This window comes from Hippopotamus amphibius, chromosome 6 (assembly GCF_030028045.1).
Source record: "Hippopotamus amphibius kiboko isolate mHipAmp2 chromosome 6, mHipAmp2.hap2, whole genome shotgun sequence".
NCBI lineage: Eukaryota > Metazoa > Chordata > Mammalia > Artiodactyla > Hippopotamidae > Hippopotamus > Hippopotamus amphibius.
The window spans coordinates 89,931,955-89,946,260 of NC_080191.1; the positions used below are offsets into that span (position 1 = coordinate 89,931,955).

A 14,306-nucleotide genomic window follows, 5' to 3' on the forward strand; every position below is an offset into this window, starting at 1 on the left:
AAATTTACATATTGTACAAATTAGATACAATCTTGGAGAAACACCAGAACAGTGAAGCAAGTATACCTATGAATGTCTTTAGCATCAGCAAATAAGCATGTGGTATTTGAATTTCCTTAAAATTCAAAATGCTTCAAATAGTATAACTAATTTTTAACTCTAAAGGAGAATCCCTGAGCCATTTGCACTTATTTATGCATACATCACAATTCTCTTTCCTATGAGCTAAAAATTAATTTCTTTATGTGAAAATTTATAAATATATTGCAGAAATAGGCTATTCAGGTCAAACTAAAACAGAAAATGAACCTTGCTTTTTAAACCAATGTAGATTAAAATGATTCAGACAATCACAAGAAAATGTCTTCAAATTATCTGTTGTAGATAGTATGTATTATATTAGCTTCCAACTAAATATGACATTTAGAGCAGAAAAGTTTAAAATTTGTAATGGAGCTTTTATATTTGTATTGTCTATCACACAGTACAGATTCTTCATTGGAAAAACACATACTCAAAGCAAATGGAAAGCCATATTTTGACTTAAAGGAATCAAGAATAAATTTAGGCATTCAGTTGAGCATTATCTAAAATCTGAAGAATTGAATTAATTTTGAAACAGAGATAAAATTTACTGTAGAGATCACAATGTCTACACAATAAGGTGATGGCTTGAGCTCCCAGATATGACTATGAAAATGTAGATGGACCTCAAAACTAACATAACAATTCCCAGGGACAAAGAAACCATGAGCTTGACTATGTCCGTTGTCCTTTGCAGAACTGCTCCATGGGGCTTCGCTGTGGTAATGAGATAAGGAGAATCACCTGTTTGTCTCCCTGCTCTGGAGGAACAGAGGCCACTTCCACACGAACACACACAGCACCCACTTCAGGGACTTCAGTCAGTAGCTTCCTGCCTGCCAGGGTCACCCGGCTGTGGGCCATAGTGAACCCTTCTCCAGTTGGTCAAGGTAAGCAGATGGGAGTAAAATATGGAGACGTTCAAATTTTAAAAAGTTATGTTTTGAAGCATATTTTCTGATTTATTTCAATATTTACTTTTCTAAGACACCCAATTTTTCAGGGCTATAAAATTGTCTTAGAATTCTTGTTTGTTGTGTGTCGTGATTTAAGTTTTAAAAATATTGGTGTCCTTTAGGAATAAATACTCTTTCTGAAACAGTGCAAAATGTCCATTAATAGTCTTTATTCTGATATGTAAATTTTGGTAGATAACTGAACCCCAGTTCTACTTTGTTTTGTTTTAACTACCAGTAAAACATTGAAAAGGCCGATACTACTTGCCTCATTGTATGTTCATTTAACATCCTCTGAATCATTGTATGTAAACTTATATTCCTACCAATTTATCAGAAAAACACCCAGATTTTTAAAAATCTGTTTTTTCCTATTGTGAAATATTTTGACAGCTTGCGTATGTTTTGACATGTCTTATTTAATTTACTAAATCAAATGATGCCATATTGTAAATAGTATATTGTATGTTAAATTCCAGATTCTTTCTTGTCACTCAGGATAATTAGAATGAGAATTATAGCCTTTAACAAGGTATTTCTTGTTAAAAAACAAAACATTTTTAAAGCCTACTGGATACTATAAGCATAAAGGCAGACTGCTCTGTATTTTCTCTGTGTAATTTCTGTTCTTTTAAAGAATAAATTTGAAATACAGTAGTATCTAATATAAAAATATTTTGCCTATTTAGAAAGTAAAATAAAATTCTAATATTTCTAACTCATTAGGTCAAATATTCTTTGTTTTTCTGACAAAGAACTGTAAAGTTTCATGTTTTATTCTTCAAAGGCGTCATTTAGTTTGGAATGAATATGATTCTAAAGAACACAATTTGTTCAGAATTTGGCCACCCCAGGGAGTGTGAATAATAGGACTCTGCATTTATGGAGTTTGTGAAGTCACTAAACTTTCTCATACACTATTTTTTAAGAACTTTTATTGAGATACAGTTAACATACAATACACTGTATATATTTAGAGTGTACAATGTGATATTTTTTTCTTATTAGTAATGTATACATGGCAATCCCAATCTCCCAATTCATTGCCCCCCAACCCTCCCCACTTTCCCCACTTGGTGTCCATATGTTTGTCTTTACATCTGTGTTCTCATGCACTTTTATTAGAAATATGATTTACAGAGCCATATTTGTCTGCAAGTATATAATGGGCATAAGGTGCAGTGAAATTTGCAGAAGACTCAACCCAAGGCTTAATTCATTTTTATTCTTCCTTCTTCTCTCTCCCTCTCTCTCTCTCTGTCTCTTGCCTTTTTCTCTCTGAAGGTCCAAAACAGACAGACTTTTTCCAGCATGAGGTTCTCCCAACCACTGATTTGGCAGCCTTACATATTGGCACATCCTTTGAAAGCTGTTTACGCCAAGAACTGATTTCCACTAGAGAGCTTTCAGCAGAATCCAGTCTTCCTTCTTCCGCAGATGTCTCCTCTTCCCAGGTTCTGAACTTTGGTGCTCGTGACCCAGCACAAATTGTCGGGGGCAAAACATCTGCATCGCATATGCCCATCCAAACTCCAGCGGGGTCAGAGGAACTCTTTTTCCGAGATAGGGGAGAGAGCACCGCGTCTATCATCTCTTCCTTAATTACTGATTTTATTTTTCCTACACAATCTTTATTATCTGAGCGCTCCCAGACTGTTGCCTTGTCTGCTGCCACAGTGAGCTCGGTAATTAGTGGCGTTCCAGGGGCTGATATTAAGTTAAACAGACACTCATCTCTCTCCCGTGGATTCCAGCTCGCAAGTGCTTCCACGAGTGCACCTCCAGTAGTCTCTCGTGGGGCTCAAGAGGATATTGAAGAATATTCAGCTGTTTCGTTAATTTCAAAAAGAGAGTCCTGGAGACCGCTGAGCTCCTGGATGTCTCCCATTTTTCCTGCTCAGATAATTATATCCAAACAGGTAGCCGTCTTGAACTCATCAACTCCGCACCGATTCACCAAGCAAGCCTCGGTTCCCAGTAAAGATCAGGCTATTACCGAAGCATTCAGCGACCAGAGACTCACAAACATCAAACCACAGGCTGCTGATTCTTTAAGTGAATTAAGCCAAACATGCGCAACATGTTCTATGACTGAAATAAAATCCTCTCACGAATTCTCAGATCAAGTTTTGCATAGCAAACAGTCCCAGTTTTACGAGACGTTCTGGATGAACTCAGCGATATTAGCCAGCTGGTTTGCACTAATGGGAACTCGAATGATCACTTCTGGGCATTCTTTTCCTTCCACTGCTGAAATCACACCATCAGTGGCAATCACAGAACTGTCATCTTTATTTCCTTCTGAAAAAAGTACAGAAAGAAGAATTTTAGTCTCACCGGTAGAGGAATGCATTACCCTATCAAGTAATTTGGATGTTAATTTACGTTTGGATAAGATGTGCTCATCCGTTATCCCTTCACAAACTGTCCCTTCAGACCTGATGAATTCTGATTTCATTTCAAAGCTGACTACTGATGATCCTTCAGTATCAGAAAACATTTTAAAACTATTGAAAATAGGACACTGTGGTTTAACTGTGGGTCCCACTGACATGCTAAATGAAGACAAACTACTGGGCTTGAGAGAGCGTGAATGGTCTTATACACAGTTCAAACCTCATGCAAGAAGTGATGCTTCTCTAGATTTTGAATTAAACTTACAAAGTCGTCCAGAAACTATACTTTCGAGTGACCTCAAGAGCAGCCTGCCACCACACGTAGACTCCACACCTGATTTTTCAGAAGTAACCCCTACTGTCTCATTTTCTACAGTTTCAGCAACGCAGTCACTTCCAATGCAGACCTCTGTCCCCATGTCTGTATTTATGCCAGATTGGACATATTACACAGATTATCTGACCTTACCATCTGATTTGAAAGAAGCGTTCAGAACTTCTTCAGAATGGTCCAAATGGGAGCTGCAGCCTAGTGGGCGTGGCCTGGAATCTCCGGCAGCAGGTCAGAGGGTTTCCATCACTGGATCTCGATCTCTTGCCTGGTCTTCCCTGGGGCCCATTCCGGCACCTCCTCAGCTGATGATTTCTGGTGAGTTTCTCAGTAACAGTTCGGTAAACTTTTAGAAGTGAGTTTCTTTTCTGCAGAGAAGAAAGAGCCTGTCGTGGTCACCAGGTGCTCTAAACAGCCTCTTTGTAATCAGGGCAGCAGCCAGTTCAATGGAGATGGCCCCCGCTGTTGTACCTGTCACAGGTGGTTATTCTTTACGCACGGCCACAAAGGCTCCCAGATCAATGCAGGAGTATGTTGGAGATGGCTGTACCACTGGCAAGCAATCAGAAACTGAACCAGTTCAATTCGTTACAATGGATCTTTCAAAGTTTTGGAATAACTCTTATTATTCTCATTCCTTGAAATAGCTTCTTTGTCAGATTGAACACAATGTAACGTACACTTTCTAACATTTTCTTCAGTGCTGGTATTTTTTTTAACTGGAAAGATGAAAAACTCAGGGGAATTCTATTGGGTTATCCCATCATACATGATGTATTTTATCATTTTTTAATGCAAAGCTGTAATGCTTTCACTGTATACATAACTCAGAATACAAATTAAATTTGTCCTTTATTTTTAAAAAGCACCATATAGCGACTGAAAGAAGATATCTTACATATGAATTTGAATGCAGAGTCTGGAAATAATTAATGAAAGGTCACTTTCCTTAGATAACTGTTCTAAGCTTAAAACACTTTAAAAATTACTAATCTCCTTTACCTTGTAAATTACTATCAAGTTAGGAAGCATGCAAAAAAGTTTAAAAAATTGTATTTAACAGAAAGAGGGCTTTTTTCATTTTTAAAAGAGTTCAATCTTGTGGAATTTCAAGTGTAATTGTGGCAGGGAAGTTAATTTGTCTTCAATGAGGAATTTATCAGTTTTGTGTGTGTACGTGTGTGGGTGTGTGTGTATGTTTCAGAAGAAATACAAAGTATATCAATATTTTAAAGTTTTTAGGTGTGTAACTTATGGCTGGCAACTCAGCAATGTGAAAGACCAAATCATTATATTCGGTATGTTCAATATGATATGATTTTCTTTACAAAATTTCTAAAAATAATACAAGTATAATAAGTTTAATTGCTGAATTGAATGTACCATCCTACTTGTACTTTTACAATATGGTAGCTCATTGTATAACTTATGACTCATCAATAATGCCTAATGCATCACTTCTCACAGAGAAGGTTCTTGGTAAATGTAGCTGAGTTACGCCTTCTCCTCTCCTACAGTGACACCAGAGCCACCCCTTAGTGTCCAGTCAAGATACAAATTCCCCATTTCCAGGAAATTGAATCCTAGGTTTTTCCTTTATGAGCAAAATTGTGTCATGTTCCATTTTGTTCATCCCTCACTCCAACTGCAAACATTCTTTGATGGTTTCGACCTCCTCCAATTCTCTTTGCCTCCTTCTCGTTTCTCTTGCCTCCCTAATCTTTTCAGACAAGGTAATCAATCATTTCCAAGGCGTGCTGGCATTTTCCAATATGTTCATCCACTGCATGGTCAAATCAGGGAAGAGATAGCATGCTCCAATTGGGTACTTGGGGAGAGTTTAATAAAAAGATTATTTACAAACGTATGGGTAGAGTTGAAGGAAATAATGAGGGGTAGTACGGTCTGCGGGGACTGGTACCAGCATAATGTCATTACTGCCCCTAGGCCTGGACAAACAAAAAAGGGCAATTACCGGGACCTGGAAATTATGGAGGAAAGCTGCCAGTTTACAGAAGCTGTGGCCTTTAGGGGAGGACACAGGCCGTCCAAAGCAAACCAAGCGGGGGAAGCCCAGGAGATGTGCACACAGCCTCACTGTCTCCTGTCCCTGTTGGCCAGACCCATTCAGGATCTAGAAATGGACTTTAAAACCACATCCAGTGTAATATGTTCATGTAAAGAGAAGGTGGGGCGGCCATAGCAGAATGGCCTGCAGTGCTAAAGTCTTGAGTAAGTGCTACAATACTGAAAAGGTATGGACCAAGTGTATATGTTTTTAAAATAAACCACTGGGCACTGCTATTTCCTCCCTTCATGCTGCTTCCATACGAGAAAGTATAAAAGGGGAGATCCTGTAATTCTGGGCTTCCTTGCCCTAGTGGATTCTTCACACTGCACTGGGTTGCTGAGAAAAAAACAGAAAAAGGAAAAGAGATGCCCCAAACACCCTCTTGTGACCAGCAAAGTGAGTATCAGGGCACACCCTCCACCCGCGTGTTCCCTGGAGTTTTGATATGTATGCTTGCGGCTCTGGAGTCCGGTGATAGCTCCATGAAGCTGCATGGAAGGTGTCGTGCTCAGCCACCTAAACCAATCCCGTCTTCATGGTTTGGTCCAATTCATGAGGAAAGTAAGATTTAAGACAGAAAAAGGAACACTTTCTAACAGTGCATATTATTTTACTGTGGTAATATGTCCATGTTTTTCTACCAGTTGGTTGGGAAGGATGTAAATGAGAGCAACCAGAGCTGACCCAAATAGTCTCTAACAGCAGTGGGTACCAAAAATAGCACAAAAGTGAGAAGTTTACACGAGTACCATGTATTCCATTCATAGCTGTAACATTTCAAGTTAAAAAAAATCCACTAATATATTAATAAAATTCTAGAAAATGGCAAAGCGATATTTTCTCCAGGAATAAAAGGATGAGTCAAAGTAATATATTTAATAATACAGTTTACCACATCATTAGCTATAAAGACATTGACACTCAATTTATAGTTTACTGAGAGTGTTTATTTTTTCTCTTTTTTTTCTATTCTAAGAGATTTACATTATTTCCAAATCTTTTTGGTATCTGTTATTATTAACAAACATAACAGTATAAATAGCTCACAACAATATTTAATCCCATTCTTAAAGTTGAAACAGAAGAGGTAGTTCCATTAAACTCATAAACTAGTCAAAATGCCTTCTGTGCACAGATTTCTTCTTATACTATTCAGAAAATCTAATGGGAAAATGCATTATTTAAGCAACCAAAAATACAAACTACTGCTGCTTAATACTATACAGAACAAAGTTTAAAAGGTGAAATTTGTTGATTACCTTAAAAATAGATAAATGGACATATATCTTTATTTGAGGGCTCAGGAGTGTGAGCCCTTAATACTATTCACATAGTGCATTTGAAAAGTATACATCAACTTCAAACAAGCTCAGATGGGATAATTGTTAGACCTTGATGAAGTCATTTTAAAGTGGAAGAGCATAGGAAGAGAAATGTTGGAAAGGAATGACGAAAAGAGAATTTGTAATGTATTAAAATAAATTATAATAAATTATCACGATGTTATTACAGGGATACAGATAAAAAATAGAATCAAAAGTCCAGATATATATATACATTAGATATAAAATTATACATAAGAAGGAGGGAATTTAATTGATCAAGATTTTAATACTTTCTAAATTATGTTGATGCATTCTGTTATTTTGAAGACGTTTCCTCTATATCTTACACCGAAATAAATTCTATGAGTACTAACTAGATAAAATCACAAAATAAAATATTAAATAATCTAAATAAAATGTAAAGTTAATATTTACATGCTCTTTAACTGGAAATTTTTAATCTCAAAGAAAAATAGAAAATTATAAGTAAAATTTGATAGTGAGTATATTTATAGTAGAATAACTACAATTAATGCTCTTTTAAGCTAAAGATGGCCATAAACATAAAGCAGACATGCAAAAATGTGTTGCCTCATAAGACAGATGTGTGACTATAAAATACTATTGTCAAATCAAAGTGAAAAGGCTGACTACTGGAATAGTAAAACAGTTTGGTACACACAGACAGTAAACATAAAATTCAAAATCATTAGAACCAATTGAAGATAGCAAATTTAAAATGAGACAAACTTTATCTGTCAGTTTTTTGTTTTTTAATTGTAATACTTTGAATTGGTGAAGATTCTCTGCTCTTTGGGGGGAAGAAAATGGGCACCATCTTTTCAGAGGATCGCTTGCCATCAGAAATGTTTTAAGTTTTAAAATACTAATTTCAGATTTAGGAAATTGTTATTATTGATATGCCCAAATTATGTTATTAAAATATTATTAACATAATAAATATTTGGAAACAACTGTGTTTTATAGTGGCGGTTGTACTAAATAAATGTTGACATGAAAATTTGTTTCTCTCATACCATTAAGTGCCAGTGATAAAACCACATAGACAACATATTTACAAACACGTGTGTAGTCCAGGCATGCCACACATGTGTATACATAGGGTTTTTTCAAAACATTGATGTTGCTTTTAATATTGTTTTTATCTTCTGAAAGTTTCACACTGATCATATATTTTATACTCAAAATATATTTTTCCAAATATTCGTGTATAGTGAGAAAAAAAGAACATTTCAGAAAGTATATTTAAGTACTTTATTCATATTGCATCAAAATGACCAGATTTTTACAAGAATCTTGAGGAAAATATTCATGTAGGAAAAATAAGAAAATCATTGCTAATTAACATTACTGTAGTGACAAGAGAGTCAACTGAAAAATTTATATTTCTCTGAAATAACACAGGGATATATCTTTATGTTCAAACATGCCATGCACTTTTTAAAAACTAATTTACTATGTATATGTTGAAATCATTAGTAATATGTCTGCAGCATTCTTTACATTTTCGTGAAAGTGAAAAAAATGAAGTGGCATTAATCACATCACTTTATCCAATATTCAGATGTTTATTAACTGACTGCTTTATGACAGGCACCAGACACAGCCATAACTTTTGCTTTGTTTGTTTGTCTGTTTGGCCCAGAAGTGCTCAGATATAAATTACACCTTTTAAAAATAATCATACCTGTTTCTCATTTCTATCTCTTGGCAAATTTTGAATGGTTTTAATCCTAGGGTTTTCAAATGACTCTTTCTTATGTTAACATTTCATAAACCAGCAAATTTAGAGGAAGAAGCTCTCCTTGGGTGAAAACTACTAAGCACCAGGGGAGATATATATGCAACCTCCAGCTGCACCCCTCCCTCCACTTACCGCTGCCGGGGAGACCCTAGCTCTATGGGCCAGGAAGTATTTGCATAGAGATAGAAGATTTTGTTGCAACATCTCATAGTCACCGTTGTTCTAATTTACTTGCAATTTATAAAACAAATCCCATCTAGAACTGACCCTGTAATGAACAACACTGGTTTTCCTGCAGGTCAAATTATAGATGCTGAAACTAAGCACACGACAGTAATAAATTCAGAAGTAACATTCTGACATTTTTTTCCTGTGCACATCCCAGCATCCTCCACAAATGAATGCCCTGTGATTTTTGTGTTGTGCTCGTTTGCAGTATTCAAGAGCATTCATTATTTGCATTTTATTCCGCCGGTCACTAAAATAAATTGTATTATTGACACCATAGACAGAACAGAGTCAATATAATAATTTAATAATACAATTTTTTCTATGCATGTTACAGTTGTTTGGTTTCAAACTGCTTTCATCTTTATTGTTGAATACCCATCTAGCAGCATGTGATCTTGGGAAAATTAATCACGTAGACCAGGGCTTGAATGAGTTTTGCTGGAACATAGCTATACTCATTTGTTTACATATTTTCCAAGGCTGATTTTGTACTATGACAGCCGTCGGCTCCCAAAGCAGTGTTAGAATATGCATCTTCCAAGACATGTAATAAAAGCCCTTGAGTTTGTTTCAGTGTTCAGATTTATCTCTTGCTAAGAACAAAATGCCCATACTAGCTCTGAAATATGAAGTGTGTAATTTTGATGATGCCACTAAAGAGTTAAATTCCTTTGTTTTCATTTAAAACTGGCATTGCACTGTGTAAAAATGAATGCTCAAAGTTTTGCTAATAACTGAAACTTTGAAATTTTCTTGGAATGACATTAAACAATAAGTGAAAAATACCGTGTGAAGATGGGGAAGAGACCACAGGAGAAAAGGAAAAGCTTTATATTTTAGTACCTTAAGTGGAACGTTTTTTCTGCTTTTTTCGGGCAAAAGACCCCGCACTTTCCTTTTGTGCTGGGTTCGGGGAGGGGTGTACCCTGCCCTGCCTGTGCTGCCACTCTCTGGAACTAACTTCCCTCCTCCGTCAGGCCTGTTTCATGCAGTTTTGCAGTTAGGATCCTGCAGGGTGTGTTCTTAAACATTTCCCCTCTCTCTTTTCTCCTTCCTTTTACACACCCTTCAGGCTTCTTCTGCCAATTCTCGTTCCTTGTTTCAAAATTTGCCCTTGGAGTTACAGCACCTACATTCATGGCTTCAAATACTTGCAGAGGGATAAACTTTCTCCTGTTTTCAGACTCACATTTTTTTACGGATCAGTGCCTCATAAACCTAAGATAAAATCTTTATCTCCCCAACAGCGCAACCTCCATCTCTCTCCCTACCCATACTTTTTCTCCCCTGATTCATACCTCAGGCATGAAATTTATATCCATCTAGATTTCCAAACTTCAGGGTAAACTTTAGTTCATCAAAAGCACTATGGATTCTATCTACAAAGTTCTCTCAAGCAGCTTCTCAGCTCAGCTCACTACTATTACTGCAGCTTAAACTCTTATCATCTCTTTTGACTACCACAGTTCTCTCTAAAATTGGCTACTTATTTCTAGTCTCCATTCTCCCAGTCCCTCTTTCACATTACTTTCAGAGTTGTTCTGCCTATGTGATATTTTAAATTCCTCTGCTTAAAAAACTATTTTAGTGGGTCTTCATTTCCTATCAGAAAAGGTTTAAATCCTAAGCATTCGACCTTGATTGTATCATTTGAAGCCCTTCTCTACCACCCCATCCCCACCCACCCTATTAATGAAAAACCCTCCTCAATCCCAGCTCTTTTCTTTAGGGTCCATAGTCCCTCCTCATGGGGGCCCTCTACTGCCCAGTTTGTGAGAATTCCTATCCTCAGGGTCAGGGCAAACATTGCCTCCTATTGGAAGAGCTTTTTAAAAACACTTACAATTTATGTTTTCCCTTTATTTTTCCTTCTATAAAACATTGTCCGTGACTCAGTGTTACCTTGACTTTGGCCATTTTTTGTTTTGTTAGTGTCCCAACAGTATTTGTGCTCTTTCAGGACAAGAATCCTATGTTACTAGACATAGAGCCTTATCCAAAGCTTCACCATAATTGTGGAGACCTCAGGAAAAGCCGTAAAACACCTATCTTATTATTTTTATTGAAGTATATTTGATTTACAATGGGACAAGGAATGATTTGGCCAAGAAACAACACACTCACTGCACATCTCTGGTTATTATGGGAAAGAAGATGAAACTCCTGGTTTGAAGGATAATTTTAATAACAGTAGCTGACATTTATCCAATACCTGCGTTAGTAACTGACAGTGACCTCGTCCCCTCCCAATTTGGCAAATGAGAACCAGGTGGAGATTGTCCTGGCTCAGGTCCCTCAGCTGGTAAGTATCCCATTGGCATTTAAATTGGAGTTGTCAAGACCCAGATATGCTAAATCATAAGGACAAGGTAACCTTCAATGGAGGCAGTGAGACTCTTCTTATTCTTCATGTCTTGGTTGCCTCCTGTTCTTGGGTAGATCTCGGCGGGGCCACCTATGGAATGGCATCCCTTTGCTGGGGAGGCTGGGAAGCAGGGGGACAAGGTTTGAAACTGGAGTATGTACCTTCAACTCATGGGCTTCTGCCCATGGGCGGGTCTGCCATACCTAGTTCTTTTGTTAAAACCTTTCCCAAAAGAAAGAACATTCAGCCAGTAGGTGGTTTCTGGACCTCCCTGGCATAGAGCATCTTGGACAGTGTACCTAATTACTTGCCTCTCCACAGACGTAGTTTTTCTCAATTCTATTTACTATTGTCGGTTATTTGTGCATAGGAAATTAATAAAAATATACTTCTGTTGCCTTCCAAATCTATTTATACTTGAAGCATGTGATGCAGTATAAGTTGTCACTTTTATGAACATCAGTCAGTGGTATTTTGAGATGCTATTTAATGTCAATACTTAAGATATTATTTAAACCCCTATATGTTTTCATCTGAGTGTGACAGAGATTAGTGTAATTTATGTTCTTCCTAAGTAACCATGTTTCACCTGCAACACATCTTAGTGATGACATCCTGATCTCTGTTTGTGGTGTGAGTGATACACTGCTAAACAGAACAGGTCTCCTGCCCTCCTAGAGCTTAAATTCCAATGGAGAGAGACAGATAGTAAACAGTAAGTATAACAAATCTGTATTTCTCTGTAATATGTTTTATATAATAAAGTGTACATAGTGTAGTTCTAATATGCATACATATATATAAATTCATAATCATGTATGTAGATATGCATATGATGTGATAACCTGTATGGATAAAAAAAAGTGTAATGGATTGGTGGGGGGGACCGGTCATGGGTTCTGAGCTGCTGGGCGTAGTCAGGTTTGATCTCGTTGAGGAAGCCAACTTGAAGGAGATAGGGGCTGTGTAGAAGCAGGGAGGAAAAATACCCCAAGAAGAGCAAGTAGCCAATGACGTTTATTTGACATTTTCTAAGAACATAAGGGAAGCTCCATGTAGTGGAGCAAATAAGCAGGAGGAAGACTTGTAGAGGATGAAGTCAGGTAGGTAATAGGGGAGAGGAAGCAAAACCAGTTTCCAAGAACTTAAGGTCATTATAAGGGCTTGTCCTGTATTCTAAGACAGCAAATTATGCCAGAAGTTTGGGCAGGAAAGTGACAGAATCTGAATGTTCACTTTGGCTGTACTGCTAAGTATTGTTTAGTGGGTGGGAGTGGGGCAGACATAGGCAGGGGACCCCTCAGGATGCTAATGACTTCATCCAGGTGACAGATGACTGTGGCTCAGTCCAGGTGTCAGCAGTGAAGCCTGAGACATGGTCAGATTTTGGATCTATTTTGGAGGTTGAACCAGAGGATTTGCTGATACAGTGGGTTATTTTTATTTGTTCTGGTAGTTTTGTTTTTTTTTAAGCATAGAGAATTGTCTTAAGCCACTCTCTGGAGACAAATAAGGGAAAGCTAGGCAAACCAATTTTTCCAGACCAGCTACAAACAGGATTATCTGACATTTTGTCAGCTGTAAGTGGTGTCTAGTGACAGCTCTACCACAGTGCGAAGTCTGATAAGTTTATGATGGCCTCCCTGATGATGGCCCAAGGCATGGAAAGACCCTCTGACTCCTGCATCCCTCAGGAACTAAGTCCCGCTTGGCATGGAACGTGTGTTTGGTGTTCTGTGTTTACACTTACTTTGGAAATTTATTTGTGACTTTGTGTTGAATGGAGGAACTCTCTATTAATTACAATATTTACTAGTTCAAGCTATCTGTTCCCTATGTGATAGTATAGCTAGAATAGTATATGTGTGCATGTCTGTGTGCGTATGTGTGTGCATACTCTTGGGTGTGTGCCTGTGTGTTTGCATATATCAAGAAGTCCATATGGAGTAGACAGACCTAAATGTAATATGAACTAGTGAGAGAACAGATGCTAGAATTAGAAAATATGGAAAGGGAAGAAGGAGACAGATGCTGAGACAATGAGATCTGATGATATTAACTCTGAAATTTTGTACATGTGACACAAATGCTAGAATTATAAATATATTTTGATAAACAAGGTATTAGTTTCTTAAGGCTACCACAATAAAGGAACACAAGCAGGGGACTTAAAACAAAAGAAAATTGTTGTCTCACTGTCCTGGACTCTAAAAGTCTGAAAACAAGCTGTTGGTAGGGCCACATTCTCCCTGTGAAACCTGCAGAGGTGAGTCATTCCTTGCTCACCAGCTTCTGGTGGGGCTTTCAGCCCTTGGTGTTCCTTGCCTTGCAACTGCATCACTAATTTCTGCCTCCTTTTGTCACATGGTGCCCCCTTGTTTGTTTCACCATCTTCCTACAAGGACATGCTAAAAGCAAAAAGATTTTTGAAAACCTTGAGTTATTTAATTTCTTTGTCTGGTAATATGGCAGAAGCTTGGAGGATGGACAAAGCCTAAAATTCTTATTCTATGATTTACTAACTCTTTGACTTTAGAAGTTATCTGATTAGCCTCTGTTATTAAATGGGGCTACCACTAATTTTGCAGAATTAATTTTTAGGTTTATATGAGTATATATATATATATATATATGTGTGTGTATATATACACACACATATATATATATATATATAAATTGTTGTCACAGTGCTACCTGAATGGTAGCATCTCCCTAAACTTTTGGTTTCTTTAATTCAACTCTATACACCCTTTAGTTTCTAGACTATAACCACAGCTAATAC

General features: G+C 37.2%; 1 protein-coding gene across 1 annotated transcript in view; it reads left to right on the forward strand.

The window, feature by feature from the left end:
- Positions 1-14,306, forward strand: part of EYS (eyes shut homolog) — a 1,676,468-nt gene that overhangs the window by 846,760 nt on the left and 815,402 nt on the right. The window contains exons 25-26 of the mRNA XM_057737776.1: positions 782-974; positions 2,325-4,085. Of these exons, the coding sequence (XP_057593759.1) occupies positions 782-974; positions 2,325-4,085 (1,954 nt within the window). The remainder of the gene's footprint in view (positions 1-781; positions 975-2,324; positions 4,086-14,306) is intronic.